This window comes from Sander lucioperca, chromosome 23, assembly GCF_008315115.2.
Source record: "Sander lucioperca isolate FBNREF2018 chromosome 23, SLUC_FBN_1.2, whole genome shotgun sequence".
Classification (NCBI taxonomy): Eukaryota; Metazoa; Chordata; class Actinopteri; order Perciformes; family Percidae; genus Sander; species Sander lucioperca.
Genome location: NC_050195.1, coordinates 8,110,607 through 8,124,666, shown reverse-complemented (window position 1 = coordinate 8,124,666; position 14,060 = coordinate 8,110,607). Strand labels below are relative to the sequence as shown.

The following is a 14,060-nucleotide window of genomic DNA, read 5'->3' as shown; positions in this document are numbered from 1 at the left end:
TATGATCACAGCTATTTGCGGATTATCTGTGTTACTTTCCACATTTTTATTCTGGTTCTCAGATTGTTGTATTTGAAGGAGGCTTTCAAAAAGAAAAAGGCAATGTAGAAAAAGTTAATCAATTCATATAATGTTGTGTAAAAGTAATCCATTGTTACTTTCTTATTCCTTTAATCATCTTTTGCCCCCTCAGATTTATCTTAAACCACTGATCTAGATTATGTAAATCTAGATATGTCTTTGTGGAGGATAAGAAACTGCAAACAGTTAGCACTAAATGCTATGCTATGAAGCTCGAACCATGTGCTTTATGTAGCACTGCTTGTACTGTAACTCTCCACTGGAGTGCAGCAGCGCATCAGTTCACCAACAGATGATGTACTTGTTGAGCTTTTATTAGAAATCCAGAGCATCTCACAGCTGCTGCCAGAATAGAAAAAGCCTCACTGCTCAAATCAACATTTTTACTGGCAGGGATTACAACAGTGTGTTCAACTCTATAACCAATATCATTTAATGGCTGTAGCAAATAGCAAGGACAGGTGGTAAATAAATAGTAGGTTCAGTTGTTACTTAGCCATTATGTAAACATGTTCTTCAACTAATGCTGAATGAATTCACAGCCTTAGCTTAATTTAAATCTGATTTACTTGTGTGCTCCCTTTCAGTCTGTATTTGGGGAACCCCATGGACCCTCCTGATATCCTTGGGATGGACTCGGGCACCGCGAGGCCGACCAAACTCCCCAACCGTTCCAAAAGTAAATACATCCAAAACTTTAAACACCGAGTACATACACTCCGTGGTTTTATTGTAATTAATTACTGTACTTTAGTCCACGTTTGAGGTAATTGTACTTTACTTAAGTATTTCCATTTTATGTAACTTCTACTCCACTACTTTTGTCTGACAGCTTTAGTTACTTTGCAGATTACAATTTGTCATACCCTTCCAGTCCAGTGAAAACCATGTATCTCCAGACTTGGTGATTTTGAATTTGAATTTTTCTGACTGACAGGGAACATTTGACTGCACAATGAATACATTTTCAAAAGTACATTTTGCTGATAATACTTTCATACTTTTAGTTAAAGTGCTCATATTATGCTCGTCACGGAAGTAAAGGCTGGACTACAATAGAGCTGTTTGGAGCAGTTTGTGAACAGTGTTTTCTGTTGGAGATGGTAAGTCCCTTTGGGGTGGACTTTGGGCTTTTTCACTTTGTAAACCTATAACATGCACAAAAAAGATATATAACAAAGGGAAAGGGAAAAATCCAAAAAGCATAATATGAGCACTTTAAGTAAGGTTTTGAATGCAGGACTTTTCACAGTGTTGTATCAGTACTTTTACTTAGTAAAGGATCTGAATATTTCTTCCACCACTGCATATACTTGACATATATGGCTTTTGTTTTACAGTGTTTGACCATGTCATTCTCTTTAACCAGCTTACAATGGAGACCATGTAGAAAACGCAGCTCATTCTTCTGTCAGAGTATTTTATGTGAATGTAAACTAAATGCCAAAAACTCTCTTTATCAGAGCAACCTCCTCCTCGGCCGCCCCAACCTGCCGTTCTGCTGAAGAGTAAGTGTTTCTCTTCCTCCCCCGTGCTGTCTGTAGTCTACAATCGGTCCTTCAAATACATGCTTCTGTGTCCTGACTCTGGCGTTTGCGCGCGTGTGTCCAGAGCCGTTCTACGACTGCGTGATGGACGACTACGACGAAGACGACACCACCAGCGCGTCGGCGGGGCTGAAGAGGCTGGGAGTGTCCCTGGGGCTGAAGCTCCGACCGTGGGAGGGGTCCGGCGTGCGCCCGGCCAAAAGCGAGGTGTCGCTTATCGACTTCACTGATGACAGCTTCAGCTCGACCACGCCATCTCCGCTCAATGAGGCGTGGCAGCCGGACGAGGACACACTAAAGGTGCTGATAGAGATTGAAAGTAGTTGGAGTGAGAATACTTTGCTATAACTTTTTAAGACTTGAAGAAGGGTAAAATCTACTTCATAGGGCTGCACAATTAATCGCAATTGTATCGAAATCGCAATATGGACTAGTGCAATATTCAAATCGCAGGGGGAGCGCAATATTTGTTAATGGCAAAATATGTGTCAAACCATTCTGAATGAAGTATTGTGGTGCTGCAGAGACGTCGCGGCCTACAAATCCTATCCTACAGACTGAAGAAAAAAATCTTTGTTTGGTACAGACCCTCGCAAAAATCACACTATAATCATTTTAATTTCTTTCAATGTTAATAATTTTCAATGAAAATGAGAATAATGATACAAAAACGATCATTCTCTCCAATATCGTGAATCAAATCGCAATCGCCATATCAGTCAAAATAATTGCAATTAGATATTTTCCTCATATTGTGCAGCCCTACTACTTATGTGATGATGATGATGATGATGATGATGATGAATATGATGATGATGACGATGATGGAAGGGCATATGTAAGCAATTAAACATAGTAAAGCTTGTTCATTTAGTTTTGGACCAGATGTATATATATATATACATATAATATTATAAAAGATTAAATTTGAAAAAGTTGCAAGTTAAAATCCTTTATAATCATGCAGGGCAGTTTATATTTATATGTTTTCCCAGATCTGATGATTTCACCTGCTCCTTTCATTCTCCCGTCGCATGGCAACACACACAGATTCAAGCACTTGTGCTCCAGCATTACATTATTTCTGGTCAAAGAGCAATGACCACCTCACACTGTCTGACCACACTTTGGTCTTCTGGGAAGGAGGTGGTCCAGCCTTTGGCTAAGAAATGTCTCTTATTCTCAGAAGAGCCCAAGGCGGGTGCAGTTTGATGGATTTGTGCTCATTGATTGATCATGTGCACACTGCATCAATGCTTTAGTGGTTTGCTTTGGGTTCACAGTCATTTTTCCTCTTACGTCTTCTGGCTGTCTTTGATTATGTCGAAGCTAGAGTTTGTTCATACGTGTTAACAACGTAAAAAGGTCTACGTTTGCCTTCTGTGAAGCATGTGGAGATGCACTTTCCATCTTAGTGGCTATGTATTAGGATTGTGTATAATATTGGAGACGGGGGATTATTTTGGTAGGGCTCTTTCACTGTTATGGATGCCAATGTTAGTCCACCACTTTGATCTAGACTGAAATATGTCAACAACTATCGGATGGCCTGTTCATGAACAGCAGAAATGTGGACAGCAATAACATAAGATTATATATTTTTATATATGTATAGAAATATCACGTTTATACTAATAGGCGTTCCACTACTACTACTACTTTCCATATCCTGTGCAGTTGTGGAAGACGCTACTATATTATATGACGCCTAACCCTGCTTGTGAGACTCTACTTTCTATTCATCACTTTTTCTCAGCTTCTCCAATGTCCATCATTCTCATCCCCAGGACACTCCGTCCATCCTGGACTGGCCTCTCCCTCAGCCAGCTTACGACGAGGTTGCTACGGAACTCGAGGACCAATCAGAGGACCACGAGGTGCGGTCTATCAACAGGGGATTTACTGAGGAGACCGCCGCCTCGCCCAGCGCCGCCATGGCGTGCAGGAGCGAGTCACAGTCCGCTGACATCTTCCAAGAACTGCAGAGAGAGGTGGAGAAAGTAATAATGAACACGTAGTTTCAGTTTCTTCTCTCTGTCTGTGAAGATAAACACAAACAGACTCATGCCAATATTTCTGTCTGTCTTTGTGGGTGTAGGTGATGGTGAAGCTGCAGGTTCCCATGGCAACGGGCCGCTCCCTCCCCTCCTCCCCCCTCCCTATGCCCCTGGCTCCGTTGGGCCCTCACCGACAGATCTGCCTGCCTCCTCCCTCCCCCACCTCCAGCTCCTCCTTCGCCTGCTGCTTTGAGGACCGGCCGGTGTTGCCCCCCCGCAGCCCTGTCCCCCCGATGCGCCCCTCCAAGCGCAACCCCCCCGGCCGCACCACCCACCGGCAGGCGCGCTCCAGCTCCATCTCCCTGGACGACGAGGAAGACACGCCTCCTCAGATCCCACCCAGAGACCACGCCTTCTCCCAGCCGGGCTCCCGCTCCTCCTCTCCCCTCCCACTGGTGCCGCCGCTATCCTCCTACCCTGTGGCCCTGCCTCCTCCTCCCCTCTCCGTCTCCCCACGCCGGGCGTCCGGACTCCTGGGTCCCCTTCTGTCCTCCAACTCCTCCTTGGCTCAAGCCACATCACATTCCTCCCGGCTTGCAGCTCGCGCTTCCACCTACTCATCCAGCTCCTTACTGGATCCCCTCGCCTCTCGAGAGGGGCGTGGCCTATCCTCACTGATTGACAGCCCTCAGAGCTCTGCTCCCGCCCCGCTGCCGGAGCGACCAGCTTTTCTGGAAAGGTGTGTTGCTGATATCAAACGCTGTCCAATTAGTTTGGTTATCCAGAAAGTTGCCCTGGAACTAGTTTCCTATTAGCTACAGTAGCTTATCCAGGGGGCTACTTTCTGAGTTCACTTTCATTGTCAAGTATTTGTCTCTTTATGTTAAGTTTAGTTCAATTGTGTTACAGAACATAAAAAAAGCAAATTACATGAATGTATGTATTGCATTACACTGATGATGAGGAATTCATGTAAAATTCAAGTTTAGTTGGAAAGCTTTAAAAGGCTCGCGCTGCTTGCTCTTTTATACGTTGTTTGTTGAGTAAGATCTAATTTGAAAAATACTGGTCGTTCCCTCAAGTTTTCCTTTGAAGTCTAACTTTAGTTTAGTTTCCTGCGTGCCATACCATAAAACAGCTTTTCCAGCTCATTCTAATTGTTCCTAAAATACTAAAAACATGAATGGATCTTGAGGTATTACCACGGCTTCAAAACGAAAGCTCACATAACACCCAGAGAGAGCAGCCGTCACTCAATAAGTGAGAAAGTGCTGTTTGACTGACAGCTGGATTTGTCTCCTTGTGAAGGGCTGTTCACTGAGCCAAAAAAAAGAACATTTCTCGTTACACAGGTTTAATCGCTCAGATTTAGTCACTCTTCTTCGACAATTCCAAAGTCCCCTCTTCCACTCACGTCAAGAGCCTCGGCGTCATCCTCGATAGCACACTTTCTTTTGAAAAACACATCAATAATCTCACTTGGTCTGCTTACTTTCATTTACGCACCATACACCGCCTTCGTCCATCACTTAAACCCAATAACACTGCTACTCTCATCCATGCTCTTGTCACGTCCCGTATTGATTATTGTAACTCCCTCCTCTCTGGTTTACCCTACAAGTCCATCCATAAACTCCAATTGGTCTAAAACTCAGCTGCCCGTATTATCACCAGAACCCCAGCAACTGAGCACATTACTCCACTCCTTAAACAACTGCACTGGCTGCACCTGTCCAATACCTTATTGACTTTAAGATTCTTCTTCTAACCTTCAAAGCCCTCCATAATCTCACTAATCCATACCTCTCTGAACTCCTTCAGCCCTACACTCCATCCCGAACTCTCCGATCCTCCTCTTCCTCACTGCTCTCCACTCCTTCTGCCCACCTGTCCACAGTGGGGTTTAGAGCCTTCAGCCATTCTGCTCCTCGCCTTTGGAATTCCCTTCCACTATCCATCCGTACCATAGAGTCTCTCCCCACCTTTAAAACCTCCCTCAAAACCCACCTATCCCACATGACTTCACTCTCCATCAAAATAATGGATAGATAGGATAATGGATACATTGCTTTATTTTAAATTTCTATCTCAATCTTTTAAATGTGTTTATTTTAATTTAATTATATTTGCCTTTTAACTGTATTTTTGCTTGTTTTAACTGTAAGGTGTCCTTGAGTGCTATGAAAGGCGCCTATAAATAAAATGTATTATTATTATTATTATTATTATTATTATTATTATTATTATTATTATTAATGCAGTTCCAGTGACGTCACCTCATATTTTCGGTGTACATATTTGTCTTCTCTCTATATTGCAATTTATTGAGTTTATTTGGATTCATCAGTTCCTATTCCTCCTGTGACCCTCACAATACAATGATCAGCTTTTTACACAATAAGAGATTAATAAATAAGTGGAATAATAAATCAAGGGAAACAAAAACAAACAACTAAAACTTAAAAATGGAACAATTTGAGAAAAAAAACAGCAAATACTGATTAAAAGTATTACTGTAGCCAGAATGTAAAACACTGGATTCAAAGTGCAGTCTTTGTGTGAAATTGTTTGACATGTGAAATTATAATGTAATATTGATTGCCATTGTTGAAGGGTGGGAGGTAAAGGTCTGAGCCAGGATAGGGTTATCATTTTCCTCGCCACAAGTAGGAGAATCTGTAATAGCTGGGCTTTCCTTTTTCCTATATCCTCCCTGGAGTCAAACCCAGTATATAATGTAATGGGTTCAGTGGTAATTTAATTTTCAAAATGCCTTGAATTTCTGCTTGGATACCCTGCCAAAATGGAATCAGTATCGGGCAATCCCAGAAGATGTGAGTGTAGTCCCCAATCTGTTTACATTTCCTCCAGCATACATTTGTATTATTTTTGTCATATTTTGATGTAACAGAAGGTGTCTTGAAGTATCTCATTTTTAATTTCCAATTGAATTCCTTCCACACTGGACTATGAGTGACTTTGTGAACCTGCTCACACACCAACTCCCACTCCTCATCTTCAATAACAACATTCATTTCTAACTCCCACTATTCCTTTATATCTAAAGAATATTCTGAGAAATGTGTTCGAAAATGTTTATATATATTGGATACCATCTACCATCTAAAGGTGATGGTTTTTACAGTCATTTTTAAAAACATTTTAAATCTTTATAAACCTTTTTATAGCTCTTTTAAACTGCGATTCAAAGTTGACAAAGCAATATCACCTTAAGGTCCTATTAGTAGATATTGTGGAGCTTTCTTCAGTCTTCATTAGCAGGTTATTAGATATATATGAATTAAATATATATGGGTAATAAATGTGTTTAAAAATTGTTAAATATGTGTCTCGTAATGTTGTACACGCTTTGATTCAGTGTATGAATCAAAGAGCCGTTTTCATTCAAAGATAAACAATGTCATCTGTTTAAAACATTCGTTCATACTTAATTATGAATACTGTCACCATGTTGTTTATCAGATACGGAGCAGCCAATATGGCGGCAGTCAAACCCATGATTCAGCATCCCGGCGGAGCCAAACCAAACTCTTCCTACAACAACAACAACGGGCGAAGTGCAGCTCCCAGCATGCAACAGGAGCAGAGCGTCACACAGGTAGGGAGAGAAAAATAAAATGCACGTACATGTTTTCCTCTCTTTTCCTCCTCATTTAAATATTGGCACATTGTTTTCTTCTTTTCTTAAATGCTAAACGCAGACAAATGAGTCACCGAAAACATTACAGCTTTTCGAATTAAATCCCACATCCCTGTATTGATCATTAAAGTGCTCTTGTTATGCTCATTTTCAGGTTCATAATTGTATTTAGAGGTTATATCAGAATAGGTTTATGTGGTTTAATTTTCAAAAAACACCATATTTTAGTTGTACTGTACATTGCTGCAGCTCCTCTTTTCACCCTGTGTGTTGAGCTCTCTGTTTTAGCTACAGAGTGAGGCATCTCACTTCTGTTCCATCTTTGTTGGGAGTCACACATGCTCAGTACCTAGGTAAGGACTACTAGCCAGACAGTTGCAGAGAATGTGGGAGTGCCATGCTAGCAGTTAGGCGAGCATTATAACGTGTGTTACAAAGTGACGCACGTTCATCACGGAAGTAAAGGCTGGACTACAATAGATCTGTTTGGAGCAGTTTGTGAACAGTGTTTTCTGTTGGAGATGGTAAGTCCCTTTGGGGTGGACTTTGGGCTTTTTCACTTTGTAAATCTATAACATGCACAAAAAAGATATATAACAATAAAGGAAAGGGGAAAAGCCAAAAAGCATAATATGAGCACTTTAACGTCATAGTCAAAGTGACTTCTTGTTCCTCCACTTTCTAGATGGATGATTGTTTGAATGTTAATTTAGGAAAGAAAATAACTAACTCTATTAGCAGTTTCATCACAGTTTGTGGGATTGTGTATTAACTGTATGTCAAATGCTTTTGGGTAATAAGAAAAATATGTTGCACTTGATGAATTGCAAAATGTTTTCGTTAAGTGAGTGTTTTGTCACTAAATTAATATTTTATATATATATATATTACATTATAAATATTTTTGTAAATACTGATGCTTGGAGTTTGTCTACTGTTGTAAGGCTTTGTACACAATTGTGTACAATTCAGGGGACTATTTCTTATCCTTATATGGCAGTTACCATTGTTTAAAATACAAACAATCCATGGATCCAGTCGTGTTTCTCTTACCTTTAATCCTCCATTCATTATAAGTTTTTGGCATCATTCACAGGTCCAAGGAGCAGTACACGGAGTCACGCTGGAGGAGTGTCAGGCAGCTCTGCAGAGTCACGACTGGAGCATCCCTCAGGCCGTAAATCATTTGAAGGTACACTTCTTAAATTTTGTTAGCCTTAAAAGCTCCATCAGTTAATTAGATGTTGTTACCAGGTACCCTAAAACCAAAAAAGAAATAACATTTTGCTGCAAACTTCAGTTTCTTCAGTGGTTATAACAATTTTTCCCAGAAATAAACCACTCTTTCACCTGTTGAAATGGTGTTCATTATAAAAAAAAAAATTGGGTTTTCGCAGGTATTGTTTTTTTCCCCAGAAAGGGAGTAGATTTCTGGCAAGACTTTTCTGATTATTAGCGGGATCTCAATTCTCCAGTATCCAAACTCACACTACACATGCCCCAATGGCAGAGTGGAGGAGACAAAAAAAGTTGTGGTTTGGCTGCTCATGTGATGCTCTAGACCAAATATTTGACAGCTTTGAAGTTTGACACACAAACTGTCCCTGAGCTAAAAAAAAAAAAAAACAACCCTAACAGAGCCGGAGATATACAAGAAACACATTCCAAATTCCCGCACAACTCAATGCTAATACAGATGGAGGCTGGGGAGGTCGAGGGAGTTAAGCTTTGTACGCAGACTGATTAAGCACCAAATGTTATTATGAATCTCTGTGAAAAAAAACCATTTTGAAGTAGAATTATATCAGGACAATAAAAAATACATATAACACAGAATCATACAATGATAAAAACACATAGCAGTCCATACTAAACAACTTGCAGACAAAAAATGCCTCTTCTCTCTGTCTGTGTTGCAGGTGGAGCAGCTGTTTCGGCTGGGCCTGCGGTCGAGAGCTGAGTGTGAGGAGCTTCTGCAGCGCTGCCAGATGAACCTGGAACAGGCCAGCACGCTCATGCTGGACACATACGGACCACATCGAAACAAGTGAGTCAAACTAAGATAAGAAAAAGACAAAAAGAGCTGTCCCCTTTGTATACACACATATGCAGTGGTGGAATGTAACTAAGTAAATTCACTCAAGTACCACTGTCTTTTCTTTTCATGCCACTTTCTACTTCTACTCCGCTACATTTCAGAGAGAAATATTGTACTTTTTACTCCACTACATTAATCTGACAGCTTTAGTTACTAGTTACTTTACAAATTAAGATTTCTGCACACACAACACATGTGGTTTATAAAATACAATGCTTTATTAAAAATTAAGTTATTAAGTTTTTCTTAATTTTCCTTTATAACGCCGAAAACCCAGCAATCAGCAGCCAAGCAGCGTAGGTTTTACCATTTGCTGTCATTGTTGTTCATTCATTGCCTCACGTGAAACATTGTAATATGGTTTTTGAAAAGTGCGCCACAAAAAAAAAATATTGAAATATATTCTTATGAAAGCTGAATAAGCAGATTTTTTTTTAAAATTTCATTTGGAGTCCTGGTTTTGATGAATATAAATCTAACGTTCACCCTCCTTTTAGCTCTGTTTTTGGTCCCCACCAGCACTGTGTTCGCCAGGTAGTCGCTAACTGTGTCTGCTGTTTGATGCTGTGCAGGCAGTGTTCAGCGTCAGTTAACCAGAGCATTATTGCCAAAAAACGGATGGTTGCCGCGACTTGAAACTGGTTTACGTGTGGAAAACCAAAACAATAAGCTAAAAAATGCTTTCAAATCTCTGTAGGGCTGAGGGGAACTGCAGAGATGCGTGATAGTTTTCTGTGGGTACATCATAAATGTACGTATGTTACATTATCCTAAATTTTGGGTGGGAAAAAAACAGAATTTTCACTTTTCTCAATAGAGGATTTGCAGTTACATAAAACAAATTCTAACCCTGCACATATGATGCCGTCTCTCTCTCTCTGAATGTCTCACAGGAAGTGACAGCATGAGGACAAACTTAGTGAGGAAGCTGGGATGACTCACTGCTCCGAGCACTCGAGACACAGTGATGCTTTTTAATGAACGGAGGAACATAAAGCAGTATATGTGCCTCACTTAATGTACTGTGAATTCCCGCTATTACCTGTGTCAAACACACGCATGCTCATTATTATCTAACAGAGCAGCTTGTTGAATGAGTCACATTTACTTGAACAGTTGCTATTTATGTTTTTATTATTACCTGAATAATGAAAAGTTTCAGCTGGTAGCTACTGCAAACCTTTACTGCGTGTGTGTCTGCTGTGAATGCGTGCATGTTCGTTCAGCTGTTTGTTCACGCATAAGCTTACGTTTAGGGCTGACCCGAATGCTTTGAAGCTTCGAAGCTTCAGTCGTTGCCGTGGTAATAAACATCCAAATCAGTTTTCGAATGCTTCGGTTTGATATTTTTTATTTATTTTTATATATGCATTACCCCCAAAATCCAGAATAGCCCATGAAATAAGGAAACATAATCCTGCATAATTCATTTGTGCATCAACATTAATTATAATTTGTTATTCTCAGCAGAGTGCTGTTTGTTATGGTGTGTAGGTTGAGGTGTCCCAGGTACTGAAATTGACAGACAGACGTAAAAACATCACGTCGCGGCCTGCCTCACTTCATCCTGGCGCCTGGCCTGAGCTATCATCTAACTACCAGCACCGAAACTAAATATTTGACCAACATTTGCGATGATGACAACCAAAAAGTAAAGCGCCAGATATACCAGAGAAAACTGGCATATCACGAATCTACAGCGAGTTTGGCAAATACCTGAAAACTGTAAGTAACAGCTTAGCCTTGATAAAGTATGATTGCCAGGCCTTTTAAATCATATGTATATATGTGTATGTAGACATACAGCAGTTAACTAAACTTAAGTTAAAGTTAGTGTTGTAGCCAATTTTGCTGCGTGCGTGTATAGCTATGTGTGAGTGTGTGTGGTAGGTCTGTGTGAATGGTTTGTTCGCTACGTCACTTGCGCACCTGTGTGTATGTGTGCTAATCAGAGGTTAGAAAGGGAATCGCAGGTGAGGGGAATGGAGGAATTAGGATCTGGGAAGCCACACAGTTTCTCAACCTCAGCTGTGTGCGAGTGATGTTTTTAGATCTCGTCTGCTCGTCTTTAATCTTTCACAGTCAGTCTTTTTGTAGGTGTTTTTTAAATGCATTTATAAAATAAAGGATTCACCTTAAGACAATGGCGGACCTCATTATTTGCACCAGCAAGCCTTGGAAATGGTTTTAAATTCCCTCCAGTGGCATTTTTTGTGGTCAGATTGTGACTACAGTTAGCTAAACTAAGTCCTTGCTCACCCGCCGGCGAAAGTCTGTAGACTGATTAGTGGTCCCCCATTTCCAGTCCTCCATCTATCCGTCTACCCGTCTACACCCCCCCGTATTCAAATACTTACCACCGAAGCTCCAAAGCCCAAAAAGTAATATTCGGGACAGCCCTACTTACATTTAAGTAAATGCACATGCCTTTCTGCTGTTAATGAAGCGATATAAAATCAGGGAAATGTCAGCTAGCTATATAGTTGTATGTTTTTATGAAAATGTACCGATAAGATGCTGTATTGGTTGTAGCACTTTACTAAGTGTTTCAACACGCAAGTGGATATTTTTGAGGACACAATAACTGCTGGTCAGAATAAGTTTAATCTATTTAGTGATGTGAATATGGACTGATAGCATATCAGGTATTATTAACATGTCATTTGTGTTGTAAACAAAGCTTTTTAGGCTTTATGAAGGCGTGATTTTTAGGTGTTATTGTAGGCAAATAAGATGCCAAAACAGAAATGTGAAGATATCTACCATCTCCTAATGAACACAGGGTAGCCTACTGAGTTGAACGTCCACATGTTAGATATTTAATTAACTAAAATTGATGTTTAGTATTTCTTCCTATAAAAATGACTGCTGCATGATAATCACAAACACATGCTGAAGTGCTGACCTGAGTAAGTAGGCAACTGCTATGTGTGAGTGTGTGCATGTGTGCTTAGTGCTGCGGGTTGTGATGGCAGTCAACATCACAGAATGTGTGTGTCTGTGCAGATATTGATCATAAATGTGATCGCTTGAACGGAAGGATTGGATTTCTCATTATTGCAGCTACTTTGCATGTAAGAGACAAGTTGCTCTCTTCTTCAAGATACAATTGAGACAATACAATTAGATAAATCGCTAACGCTAGTGTTTGTGTTTGCGTGTGTGTGTGTGTGTGTGTGTGTGTGTCAGACATTGTTCCCTCTTATGCCCTGCTGTAAGCTCTTGTAGTCACTCTGCTGTATGTGACGCACACTGCATTATTCTGTAACATTTAAGCAGCTTATTAGTGAAAAGTGCAAATATGACCTCCAAGTTTTGTATTAAAGTGAAATGTGAGTTATTCTCTTTTCAAACCTGTTTGTGTTCTCTGTTTATTTCATGAATGTCTTAAACAAAGCGCTAACATTAAAGTCTGCAGCAATACACCGACAGTTTTGTTGTCATTACTTAGAATTCCTCATGGGGGAGACAGAAATTACGCACAATAGCTATTTAAATTACCGCAGTATAACTTTTTTTTTACATCTCTTTCTGACCTCCATACATGTTGAAACAACCTTGAAAACTTAATAAGAGGAAACCCAAATTGAAGGAAATGAAGGAACCCAACCATTACTTTGATTACTTTGACAAACACATTTGTTCTTGATTGCACTATGGTTTTTTTTATAATGATCAGAGGAGTGCAATCTGGAATTGTTAAAAAAAAAAAAATCGTAATGATTGGTACCTTCACATGTATTTAATATTTTCCACAGAAAGTATGTCCCAGAGTTCAAGTTTAAATACAACACTAAAACTCCTGTTAGTCACCAACATCCTCAGATCGCTGAGCTGTGAGCAGAGTGACGGCTTCAAACATCACCAGTCCCTTCTCTAATGGAAGTCTTGTTTCTGCTTCCTCGGGGATCAAACCTGTGACCTTTCCATTATGGTATCTCAGGCCACCAGCCCCCCTATCTCAACACACACACACACACACACACACACACACACACACACACACACACACACACACACACACACACACACACACACACACACACACACACACACACACACACACACACACACACACACACACACACACACACACACAAATTGATTGCAGCTGCAGTGCATTGTGGTTCGATTGCTCAATGTGATCCCTGGACAGCCTCAGACTCCCCCGGACGCTCACTCTGCACTTATTTGCTACAGCAGTAAGCACTCTGTCACATTCATCTCACACACACACACTCACACTCCTTACAGTATGTGTCTCACACACACACACAAATAAGGAGACTCCCATGAGGAGTCACCATGTCCCTGTTTCCAAAAATAACTTTATATACAGTACATGGTTTTGTTTTGTGTGTGTGCATGTGTGATAATGTATGTTGTAATGTGAACAGGAAAAAATAGGTTATATTTTGCTTTGTGTTTAGACCTTACAGGTGTCAAAAGTTGTAGTTTGTTGGGAATTAATCCTGCTGTTTTAATTTAACTGCCATATGATGTTCAGCATATATGTCTCATATATGGCTATATGTTTTTTTTGTTTTGTTTACTAAGGCACAGCCCTAGATTGCCCTTGATTATTAAAATTAGCGGCATAAATTCCATCTATCAATATGTGCATTTTTATGCAGATTCAGGTTAACATTTTCTAAAAGAATCTGAAATTATAATTT

General features: G+C 40.2%; 1 protein-coding gene across 4 annotated transcripts in view; it reads left to right on the top strand.

Annotated features, from left to right (window-relative positions):
- tnk2a (tyrosine kinase, non-receptor, 2a) overlaps nt 1-12,737 on the top strand; it is a 30,474-nt gene extending 17,737 nt beyond the window's left edge. For 2 of the 4 annotated variants that reach the window (XM_035998269.1, XM_031297683.1), the window contains 9 exons: nt 669-760; nt 1,545-1,589; nt 1,693-1,928; nt 3,416-3,628; nt 3,727-4,364; nt 7,109-7,244; nt 8,383-8,478; nt 9,206-9,333; nt 10,278-12,737. In XM_035998269.1, the coding sequence (XP_035854162.1) occupies nt 669-760; nt 1,545-1,589; nt 1,693-1,928; nt 3,416-3,628; nt 3,727-4,364; nt 7,109-7,244; nt 8,383-8,478; nt 9,206-9,333; nt 10,278-10,284 (1,591 nt within the window). In that variant the 3' untranslated portion in view covers nt 10,285-12,737. The remainder of the gene's footprint in view (nt 1-668; nt 761-1,544; nt 1,590-1,692; nt 1,929-3,415; nt 3,629-3,726; nt 4,365-7,108; nt 7,245-8,382; nt 8,479-9,205; nt 9,334-10,277) is intronic. The other 2 variants (XR_004896517.1, XM_035998268.1) reach the window with 2 other exon arrangements.
- The last annotated feature ends 1,323 nt before the right edge of the window (nt 12,738-14,060 follow it).